At 40.4% G+C, this 11,760-nt stretch overlaps 1 protein-coding gene across 2 annotated transcripts; it reads right to left on the bottom strand.

Moving 5' to 3' along the window:
• Positions 1-1,162: 1,162 nt before the first annotated feature.
• Positions 1,163-10,308, bottom strand: Ankrd1 (ankyrin repeat domain 1 (cardiac muscle)). 2 transcript variants are annotated; one of them, XM_005385837.2, is made up of 9 exons: positions 9,984-10,307; positions 9,157-9,336; positions 8,116-8,253; positions 7,881-7,988; positions 6,778-6,876; positions 5,073-5,171; positions 4,779-4,877; positions 4,572-4,670; positions 1,163-1,967 (listed from the first exon to the last, which is right to left on the bottom strand). In XM_005385837.2, the coding sequence occupies exons 1-9, from the start codon at positions 10,008-10,010 to the stop codon at positions 1,857-1,859; spliced, it is 960 nt and encodes a 319-aa protein (XP_005385894.1). In that variant the 5' UTR covers positions 10,011-10,307; the 3' UTR covers positions 1,163-1,856. The 2 variants fall into 2 exon arrangements, with proteins under 2 accessions (XP_005385894.1, XP_005385895.1); XM_005385838.2 differs by lacking the exon at positions 6,778-6,876 and having other exon boundaries at positions 9,984-10,308.
• Between the last annotated feature and the right edge of the window lie 1,452 nt (positions 10,309-11,760).

Below are 11,760 nucleotides of genomic sequence, written 5' to 3'. Positions count from 1 at the left end.
AATTTTCTCCACTGGCCACTGGGACGTGACACCCACTGAAAGGAAACACAAGTTACAAGACTGTGGGCAAAGAGTTGGCTCCGTGGGAAGACAAGAGCCTTATCAAAATTTACTACTTGTATGACAGAAACTTGGAATTTTTCCCTCAAGTATTTATGCTGCCCATTAGCAGAACTGACCAAGAGTTGGCCTTTTTCTCATGAGATTTACTCCATATCATTCCACATGCCCTCTACATCTTTATTAGTGAAAATTGCTATATGTGGTAACACCAAATCTTTTCACCACTCTACCACAATGCTACATCTCCATCTCTTTTTATTTTATTTGTAGACAGGGTTTCACTAAGTTGCCAGGTCTTGCCTAGAATTTGTGATCCTCTTGACTAAGTCTCTCAAGTAGCTGAGATTACAGGCATGTGCCACACTGTACCTGGTTCAAAGAAATCTTTTTAGAAACCTCCTCCCTTCCCATCAGATAGATGTTAGACATCCATAGCATGCTGTGTCTTTTTTCCTTCACTGTGCTTGCCACAGAATGACACCATATGCTTGTTTCTAATTATCTTTTTAAAATTTATCTGTTCCAAGAGGGCTGGACACAGACAATGTTATTTCTTGTCAAAGGTCTTGGCATGTACCTTAGCACCTGGCAACAAAACAGCTCCACTGGAGGTCAAAAGCCATTGACCTGGTATATTGTTATGGGAAGCCTGTACTCCTGCCAGCTTCTGTCCACAGGCTTAATGAGTCCAAATACTTAGGGTTAACTTCTAGGGAGCACCTTTAACTTGTAGGAGTCCTTCTGACCACCAGGGGTCACTTTCTCCACACCATTAGAGCTGGAAGGACGAGCTTCTTTGTGTAGTGTATTCATGGTCCTCAGTCCTGCAGCTCAGGATTATTCCAAGGCCTCTGCATCACCTGGGAGCTTGTTAGAGGTACAGACTCCCAGGTCTCATCTGATACCGGCTGAATCTGAATGTGCATTTTAACAGACTTTATTTTTCTTTTCCCTAGGTCATCTTCATACACATTAAATGCTGAGAGTGCTATTTTACAGGATAGCTTCTTCTAATCTAAGAAACTTGGAAAAAGAAAGCCCTTCTCGATTGCCTTTTCCACATGGGACATTCTCGCCATTGTTACGAAAGAAGTAGACCTTTAGAGTTTATTTGCTTTTATTATGAATATAAAATATAAATACAACACAATATACATCTGCACATTTACAGTTTGCATTTCTCTCGCCTTTTAGATTAAACTCAGTTCTGCATAAAGGTGCTCCCTGCACTGCCCTGCACATACGCTCCTGACATTCTTTCCCCTTGGTGCCCTGTGCATTTGGCCAAGCAAAAAACAAAACAGGCCCAACAATGAAATGCTGGCTTCACTTCCCTACCACAGAATCGCCTTCAGTCGCTTGCTTCCTTTCCTTTGAATGCCTTCCACTGCTCATGCAAATGTCAACATTAAAAGTTCTGCAGGAAGTATTCCTGCAGTAATCCCCTCTGTCCTTTCAAAATACCTGCAAATCTCTGCACTGCTCATTCACATGGCTTAGAACTAGCTATAGGAAGGCGCCGAACGTGTTACAGATAAATTAAGTTTTGCTCACCAAATGGATGCTCATGAAAGTCTGAATGTTGTTGTCATAAAAGTAAATAAACAGGAATAAATAAAATAGAGTGAATTTCACTAGAGGAAACAACCCCTATAAACCCATGCTCTCTTGAAACTTCATTAGGTACATCTTCATAACAGGTTGATAATAGAAGCAGGGCTTTATGGCTGCTCACTCTTCTTTTGGGTCATCCCTTCAAAGTGCCAGTGAGCAGCTACAGATAAAAGTTTCCCCTAGAATGTAGCTATGCGAGAGGTTTTGTAAGAGTTCTCCTTAAGGCTGTCGAATATTGCTTTGGTTCCGTTCTGCCAGTGCAGCACCAGATCCATCGGGGTCTTCCCAGCCTAGTTAAAAAGAGAGGAGGAAATTTGACTTGCAGGCCAGAGGAACCCATCAGTTTGCATCCGGTCAGTGGGTCTGCTAATGAGGAGTATGTGATCGGGATGTTCTGTGATTTCCACTAGCAGTGATTTGCAGTTTATATTCAAAGAAGCCTTTCACTGTTTCTCACAAAAATGGTTCTGATATTTTAGATTAGTCCCATTGCAGGACTACTCCAGTACGGGGAAAGTTCCTGGTTCTTAGACACTAACTGGTAAGAGCCCTCATATTACTTTGAAAGTCAAGCTGTACCTGTAGATAGTTACAGTCGCTTCCCAAATGGGCTCTGGGAGATGGCAATATCTCTTTTGACCCTATCAACGTGGAAAATAGTTCTTGAACTGATAAGGACTGGGGATAAATGAGTACCTTCGCTTAAGTACGCAAGTGTCACTATGGTGCTGTGACTGCCTTGAGAGCAGATTTCTCACTTCTCAGGATTTACGCGGCACATCTCTGAGAAATGTAATTTTCTTGGGGTTTACGGAATAGCATGTATGAATAAATAATTTTGAGACAAAGTTTTGTTTCCCTTATGCATATGTCTCAAGATATTTGTAAATATTAAAACCATGTCACTTCTCAATTCTTGTCTTTAGATATGCGAAGTTTTAAATATTTCCATCTCTATTCATTCAGAACTATCTCTTTAGCTCAGCTATCACAAACCAGAAGTTTTAAAATTCAAACTGGTTCATTTCTGTTATGTTTGCACCTAAATTAGAAGCAATGCATTTTAAGAAAATATTTTTCTCTCTCTCTTTGAAATAGTCTCACTGTCTAGGCCACACTGATCTTGAACTTACAATCCTCCTACCTCAGCCTCTCAAGTTCTGGGATTATAAGCGTGTACTAATACACCCAGCTAAGAAAAGTTTTTTTAAAGATTAGATATTATTTTATTTCATTGGCAACGGTTGACCATCAAGAGAGTTCTCAAGTGAATTTGTGACCTTTATGAAAAACAAAATTAAAGTTGGCAACCCAGTACTTTGACTCCACAGAGCAACAGTGGACTCCACAAGGAAAAAGCTACCCCTGGGGTCCTGTGCAGAGATCCCAGGAGCCACTTGATTGTGTCATTTAGAGGTGAGCTACCTGGCCACTACAGACATTAGACCTGGTGGTTCTATAACCTCCATTTTGGAACTTCTTCTCTTCTGCAGAGACTTTCTGGAAGAACACTGTGGATGTGACTACTGAGTTTTGGACAATGGTAAAATATATGTTGCTTCAAATACACTTTAAGATAGTATCCACTAGCTTTCTGGAGAGGGAATGTCAATCTATTGAGTCAGTGACATTAATAGCTCCCAGTCCTTTCTGCTGAGGGCTAACTGATAATTCAGAAGTGTGAGCCCTGTTTGCTTATTTTGGACTAGTCTCCCACAAATTCCTTGCATTCTTCTCTACTGAAAGTTATCTCCCTATTTTCTGGGTACTTACATACTCTTCCCATATCTCTGTGCTATTTATGTCTACTGGTTAGGTCTCACTGCCTGAAAAAAAAATCTTCCTATTTTCTTCACTTTTGCTGATTGCTCTGAATCTACGCCTTTTCTGGTAGTTTAAATCATTAAGCAAGATCAACCACAGTATTCAGTATGAAGCATCCCACATTTCCTATCCAACCAAGTTCACTTATCACCCTTCTTCTTTCTTGTCACCAAACCAGATTTCTTGCTTTTCTTTTTTCTTTTATGATGAAATATATTTTCCTCAGTCTTACAATGACTCAAATAAGGGAAGGAAATTATTTGCATTCATAAGATGACATTTTTCTTTGTTATAAAGAGATTCATTCAAATGTTTAAAAATATTTTTTCCATAAATTGTACCCATTCCTCCTGATGGTATCTTTAAAGATTCTATTAGATGATATTTTGGGGGACCTGAGACTATCTGGAAAAGTTGCTTACATTCCCGCTTACTGATAAAATTAATTTTTTTGTACTTAAGCATAAATTTCAGGACCTTAATATAGGAAATTATTTTGAGACATTTAAAGATAAATCCAAGGGGAGGATGCAAAGAAGTTGTCTGAAAAACACAGGCAAAAGCGTGGCTCCCCTAGAAGAAAGTGATGACATGTAACGTAGTTATAAGGAGAAAAGGACTATTCTGAATTACCCAGCTTAAATATCAACTAATTTTAGTTCATTTGGTCCATGAGCTACTGTGGAATTTTAGTCCATTCAAGGAATGGTGGGTGTATCAGTTCCTAACTATTCCACACTCAGGGCAGCCAGAAACGACCAAGACAGGTTAGACTTCAACACAGATATTTGTGAAGGTCAGGACTTTGACGATCTTTTATTTTCAAAACCAAATTTTAAAAGAATTATTATGTGCTGTATTAGGTACGGAAGTCACAGCCGTAGTGATGGCTTCCTGTATTTCTGAATATTTGACCCAAATCTTTGCCAAATCCTTGCCACATATGGACAGGGCCATTTAAACCAATGGTAGATCCCTCAAAATATTACTATTGTGGGACTACTTTAATTATTTGGGAAAGTCTGGCAATTAGAAAACCCACAAGTGGTGTTTCTTGTCCAAGCACTTACACAGTTCTTGATGTTGAGGTCAGCACCGTACATAATCAGAAGTCTGACCATCTTATAACGATTCAGTCTCACAGCATCGTGGAGAGGGGTATCTCCTTCCTACAGAGGCAAAGTAAGCAGGTTAGTGGGAGGTCTGCCTTCAGGAAGTGGCTCTTGAGAGGGCACCCAGGCTTGCTTGAGTGATTACAAGTACTGTAGGCTACTCACTCTGTCTTTGGCGTTGAGATCTGCCTCGCAGGCAATGAGGTGTTCCGCACACTCATAGTGGCCGGTCCTCACAGCCACATGAAGCGCTGTGCTAAGCAGCTGGAAAATTAGAAAACACTGCTGTTTGGCTGGCTGTGACCCAAAAGTAGTCCCAGAGCCCAAGGCAGATGCTGGTGGGGGAACGTGATTAGGGTGGCCACACGAGATGGGCTTCCAGGGACCTCAGTGGAGAGGTGGGATTAGGAAGTGAGAGGAAGGAGGCAGAGGGAAGGTGGGTGCTGGGAGGGGAAATACCTTATCTCGGGCACTGATTTTTGCACCTTTGTTCAGCAACAATTTTAAAACATCCAGGCTTCCTCCACGGCACGCCCAGTGGATGGCTGTGGATTCAAGCTATATGGGAAAAGAAAAGGACAGAAAAATGTAAAAGAGAACCTAGTCAAGGGATTCACACGTGGTTTCTAAGGCCCAGCAGAATGCAGGTTTGCTAGGGTATCTATGATAGCACTGGGAAATCCTCATCAGATGGTCAGTTGTAACTATTATAGTTGAAGGTACTTGCCACATGTCCTTGTAAACCATGACTATGTGTGTGCACACTCGTGTGTGTATTTGTGTGCATATGTGTATAACATTAGGAGGCTCTCAATAAATATAACAAAATTTAAAAGAATAAAAATGCTATTTAGGGGCTGGGGATTTAGCTCAGTGGCAAAGCGCCTGCCTGGCAAGCGCAAGGTCGTGAGTTCGGTTCCCGGTACTGGAGAAAAACCAAAAAAAAAAAAAAAAAAAAAAAAGCTATTTATTGAGAGTTTCCTCTTACCAACATGGTGCTAGAACTTCCAAATATCTTGATCCAGCAAAGTATGAAATGGTGTTGCCATGCACATTTTGCCCAAGGACACATAGTAAGTAGCAAAATAGATAGGCAAACTCACGTTGAACCATTTTTTTCAAATACATTGAAAATTTCTAAACATGCATATTTAAAAATTCTGGCAGAACAAAAGTCCCTTTCCAAATACTCTTAATCTGGATGTAATACCTCATCTGTCAACCCTGTTGCTCTTTGCCCGTTTATTCTTGCTGGTTCCCTGGGGTTGAATACACTGGAGCAGCCTTGGCCTGCAGCTGTCATCACTGTAGCCACGCTGCACTGCACTGAGTTGTATAGGTAGGGTTCACTCCTCTATTTAGTATCTCACTGCTCTGGCCTTCCAAGTCCCACACTCATGGTGTTGGTGCCTTTCCATGCAATCTTTATTATTATTTGTTCTTTTGCTTTTTTTCATTGTGTTTGAGGTTCAGTTTTGGCTAAGTCCTTTGGAGTTGTTTTGTTTTTGGTTTGTTTCTTTGCTATTCATTTTCCACTTTGCCATGAAGTCAAACTGAGCTCCATTTAAATAAATGAAGCATTCTCCAAGCTCAGTCTTCAGTTCACAAAATAGGTTGCATACCGGTCTTTGTAGAAAGCAACAGTAGTTGAATTATTAAGGTCTGAATAGCAGCTATTTTCCTTAGATGCAGTTCATTCAGTATGCAGTCTAGCTCCAAATCTCATCGATAGCAATTGGCACCTAACATATAAAATGTGCTGCTAAAAAATTTGTATCCTTGTTGGCAGCCAAGGGGCAAAAAGCAGGCTGCTGTGCGTAATGGAAGGCAGAGGTGTTGAAAGGCAAGTGTTCACTGTATTACTTCTGAATAGTGCTACTGACTTCATAAGGACCCAACTCCTTGATGAGGTTATTGAATTCTGTTCCATAGCTTTACATCCTTCTCTTCTCTGGAACTCTTTCCTTTTCAGTTATGTATGGGAAATACTTTCCACATGACCTGGCCCCATCTCCCAACTTTCCTTTGTATGGAGAAATGAGGTTTTGCCTAGTTCTCTCAGATCAATTTCAATCCAATCAGCCCATTTTTTCATTGTAGGGTTTCTAGAGCTCCATATAGTCTATTTACTTTGGCTCATCTCCAAGCAAAGAAATATATTTACCATATCACGGAATTCAATCTGGGCTCCAGCTTCTATTAACTTCTCCGCGATTACCAAATGTCCTTCCAAGCATGCTCTATGGAGGGCTGTCCGTTTATACTGTCAGAGGTTTTTAAAAAGGAGATAGCAGTGCATATATAAATGTGCGTAATCCTTTAAAAGACATGAAACTGAGGAATCTCATGACCTGACTGACAGAAACTCAAGTGCTTCTTTATGACCTAGCAAGTCAAACTTAGTTAGAATTGCAGAATTAGAACAATTATCTTGCAACTGTGATTTGAGCTTCCCACCCCAAGCATTTGTAAGTGCTCAAAGGTCTACACAGAGGAATATGGACTTAAAACTTCAAAACTATGTAAATGCTGACATTTCTCTGTCTTATATTTTGCACCATTCTTGTTCATGAAATATTTGCCATACACATCCAGTGTTCTTCCATTTAGAGGTGTTGCTAGGCTGCTATCAAAAAATACCTAATTCATTTCTAAGAAAATGGGAGACTCATTTTTTGGTGTGATCCCCTGTTTCACTTAATGGCGTCACTTATATGAAAAAATTAGTGACTTTCAGCAAGTTGGCTTCATAGGAATGAGCTAATAGGCTACTCAAACAGAAATAACTTGGAACATTATTTTACTGCAAGACCTGTGTTTGCAAAAAAGGAAAATAGGGCTGATAGAATGCAAATGAACTGTTCAAAATAAAGTAGTCAAGTAGTGATAAAACTAGAACTTGAGCTCTAGTCTTTAGATTCCCTGTCTGCTGCTGATGATGCTAATATTATATTTTTCCAAAAGTAGCTCTTCAGCTTTGCCTTATTAAAATTCTATCTCAAAAATCTCAGAAGTTAATGACAAAGGAAAAATCATCCAAAATTATATGTTCACAACAAGCCGCGTAATCTATTGCACTAATACACAATGTTGGCAGTGTTAGGAGGACCACTGCACTCTCTTGTTCTGCTGCTGGCGTATGTGGCAACAGCTGCGGAAACTGTTTCAGGTAGAAAGACTTTGGCACCACAATCACAAGGCTGCACTACAGCATCAGAAACACAGAATTAATGAGCTGGATTTTGTAGTATTTTTTATAAGCCTTACCTCATCACAGACATCTGGCTTATGGTTGTCTGATAAGAATTTTTCGACTACTGGTAGTTTATTCTCCAGAGCAGCCTTCAGAAACTGAGGCACATCCACAGGTTCTGTCTAAAGTGCCCACAATAGTGTGAAAATTATTACGAGCTTTCCACATTTGACGCAACCCTCCACCCATAACTGCTTCCCTGCAGGGCAACATCTGATGTGCAGTGCTGCAAAGTCAAACGAGCCTTACGATGATTTGGGGTTCTGGTTCCTTCACAACTGGAACTTTAGTTTTCCTGTATTTTTTCCTTTTCTTCAGTTGAATGATTATTTCAAGGTCTTCTAAATTTTCAAGCTTTGATCTTTGTTCCAGTTTTTTCTTTTTGAGCTAAAAAATAAATTTAGATTTCAAAAATAGAGTGAGTTCTACTGATGCATTCTGGTGGTGTGTAAACAAAATCTTCAAGGTCTAAGATAAGTATGTGAGCAGTTTGAGCAAAAAAAATTAAATAAACCTTTGATTTCAATTTAGTGGTTTTATATTCAAGGATTTAGAGATCTAATTTTCAACTAAGTGCCTTCATATTTACTTCTTTTGCTTATAGAATCAACCCTTGACTAATTGGAGATACCATCTAGTCTGTAAGTTATGATTTTGAAATTAATGTCATAAGCAAGTCTCAGATTTCTGTAGAATTCTTTATCATGCTCAAAAATTAATTTTTTTAACTGAAAAGAATCTAATAATATATATTGTGTTCTGAAATATCAATGCCATTCTCTTTAAGGTTGTCCACTAATTAGGGTCTCTGAAACAGATTGTCCCAGGACCACAGCTAAGTAGTATCCATTTTACCTGTGTTAGTAAGTAATGAAAATTCATTCAGCAACAAAGATTATGTCAGTAACAATAACAGACACAGTTTAACAACGATCCATAGAATGAAAACCATGTTATTAAGAAAGAGGTCTCTTGATTGGGATTAAGTAGACAGTGTATCGCATTGGAAGTTCATGACACATAATTATCAAGTTTATCTTTCAATCAAAACTTGATCAGAGCATATTAAACCATTGGTTGACCATTCAAAGGTCGTGGTCTTGTCTAAGAAGTATTCCTCCAAACCTGTTCTAGATACCCTGCCTCTGCCACTTTATGGGCTAGAATTTGGTAAAGAAACATTTTGGAAAGGTTTAGTTTAGTTTTTTTCTCTTTTCTCTCCTTCCCTGTCACATCCTGCCCCAACCCAACCTCAACCTTCCACTAGCAGAGTCCCCAGAAGGTGCTTACCTCTGCCTCTCGCTGTTTCTCGCTTTTCCACTGTTGCTCTGCCAGGCTCACGTGGTGGCCGGGAAGAGTCTTCAGATCCTCTTGCTTCTCCAAAGTAACAGCAGCTTCATATTCTCCATCTCTGAAATCCTCAGGAAGGAATTCCCTTGCCTCCTCATTGCTGTTCTTCTTCCCCGTGACCTACAAGAGAAGATGGCAGGGTCAGAAGCAGCGGTACACATCCTGGGGAGTCTTTCTCTACAGAGGATGCTTCGGGATGGCCCTGTTCTTCCTTCTCTAAGGCCAGTCACCCCATGCAGGGCAGTGTGCTTTCAGATCCCAGGCTGCAACACCAGCTACAGACATGCCAGGGTCATCTTCAGGTGCTTGAGCTACTTGCTTGGTGAATCAAGGGTTAGGTGAGGTTGATACACTTAAATCTACTTTTAATCCACATAATCATATTTCTCCCACGAAAGTTACAAACTCCCTCTACTTACTTAAAATTCCTTCATTTTAAGTGATTTTGGTAACTCTTAGCCTTGAGTTATAAAGTGTCCAGCCACGTATTCTTGCACTAAAACATCATCTACTCTAAGGCATTTTGATAGCTACATTTGATCCTACACTATGGTAACAAAACCAAAGGAGAAGATAATAAGTAGGAAATATGCACAGAAATCATTACTGGCAGCTCCATTTTTTTTTTTTCCAATTTCACTATTATTATCACATAAACCAACTTTTTCCACACATGACATTTTGCTTGAAAGAAAAGTGCATTTCAACTGACAAATAAAAACCAAGATGAACCAGTTTTCACTGAGGAAAAATAATGTCTTACATACCAGGTCCTCTACTTTCAGCACCATCATGTTGGCGGCTGCGAGTCTGTGTGTTTTTCTCCTGTAGAATAAAGCCCTGGAGTGAGCCCTGCTGCACTTCTCCACCCTAGCCAGCTTATATAGTTTGGGCTGGGTGAGATAATCTTCCAACCTGGGAACCCAAGTAACTGCCCTCCCCCCACCAGTGGCCAACTCAGAGGCAGGTGAATTTTCATTCCAGACTCAATGTCTGGGAAGCCCAAGAAGGAGGGGATGACAAGCTTGCCCCACTGAATATGTGAATCAGGAAGAAATGTGAGAGGGCCATTCCTTCGGCAGTGAGCACACCGCTCAGCAATGTGAGTCATCCTATTTATCGAGAAGCCAGGGGACAGCTGTCTGTTGAGATTGCACCACATCACCGGTCTTTTTCCTTCTTTGTCAGCCTTCATGACTGACCTATCGAGAAAATGTGAATGCCCTGCCTATCACACTCCCAGTAATATCTTTCTGATAACCAGACTTATCAACGTTTCACTTAGGGGAAGTGTTGCTTTAGGACATCCTATTCCCATGAGTAAACAGCCTACGCTGAAAGGATCTGGGTCCTGATGGCACTCGTCTATATCTGTTTGGAATTCTCTGGAGTGATGTCTGGGGCTAAAATGGCCCCATGACATGCCACCTTACCAGCATTATAAGAAACTGAAAGCATTCAGCAATGCACTTTTATTTTATGGTGTCACTGGTCATAATTAGCACATACTGTGTACTAAAACAACATGCTAACTGCAGCATTTTTTTTCTTTAAAATAGATCAGAGTAATCCAGAGATAGAGACCAGTTATTAGCAACAGCATGACCTTGATCAGGTCTTTAAGATACAGGTGTCAAATGCTGTGAAGCTTGTTAAAAATGCAGATTCGGGGATAGGAGTATAGCTCAGTGGTACAGCACTTGTTTACTGCTTGTGAGACCCTGAGATACTTAGCAACACACACACACACACACACACACACATATCCAAGCCCTACTCCAGGGAATTCTGGGTTGATTTATGTTAAGACCTAGACATCTGTCTTATTCAAAGCACCAAGGTGATTCTGTACAAGATTTGAGACACAGCCAGAGGGATGGTGAACTTCACTTTGGAGAGAGGTGTAAAAGACCTCTGTTTCTGATTTTTTACCTCTAAGGTGTTAAATCATGAAAAATATTTACGTCTTTTTATAGTTCAAGGAGGAACTGAGATTACTATCTTCAAAGCTATTTGAAATCTTTTTTTTGTTTGTTTGTTTTTTTGGTTTTGGTTTTTCTCCGGTACCGGGAACCGAACTCACGACCTTGCGCTTGCCAGGCAGGCGCTTTGCCGCTGAGCTAAATCCCCAGCCCCCGCTATTTGGAATCTTATATCTTCCCAGTAAAAGAAAACAAACAAGGGTGAGAGAAGAGGAGTACTAGAGAAGGGGAGTGGTAAGATGTGATGCTGACCTTCCTGTGTCTGTCTCTCCTCAAACACACAACTCAACAAACATGGCTGTCATTCTCATTTTCCCCTTAAAGCAATCAGCTGGAGGATGGTCTTCCTGGAACTTTCAGAAATAGACATTGACACCTAAAACCAAAGCACAGGCAAAGCGGGACCCTTTCCTGTATCATGTCTTCTGGCTTCTTAATGTTCTGTCCTGAAAGTGGGTGGGTAATTAAAGGAAATCTAGTCTTTTCTTAGAGATGGACACAGCTAACATTATTTCCTCTGGTCTCTTGGAGTAAGAAGTAGCCATGTAAGATTTCCCTACAG

The sequence above is a fragment of the Chinchilla lanigera genome, unplaced genomic scaffold, assembly GCF_000276665.1.
Source record: "Chinchilla lanigera isolate Chin_1 unplaced genomic scaffold, ChiLan1.0 scaffold00024, whole genome shotgun sequence".
In the NCBI taxonomy this organism is placed as follows: Eukaryota; Metazoa; Chordata; class Mammalia; order Rodentia; family Chinchillidae; genus Chinchilla; species Chinchilla lanigera.
Note: the sequence above shows the minus strand (reverse complement) of the source record. Positions and strands in the feature narration are given on the sequence as shown.

Coding starts and splice junctions, on each gene's coding strand:
- Ankrd1 (XM_005385837.2), bottom strand. CDS start 10,010: ATGATGGTGCTGAAAGTAGAGGACCTG. Junction 4,671..4,778: donor ATCTCAACGCCAAAGACAGA/GTGAGTAGCCTA, acceptor TTGCCTCTGTAG/GAAGGAGATACCCCTCTCCA. Junction 1,968..4,571: donor ACCTCAACATCAAGAACTGT/GTAAGTGCTTGG, acceptor CTTTTTAACTAG/GCTGGGAAGACCCCGATGGA.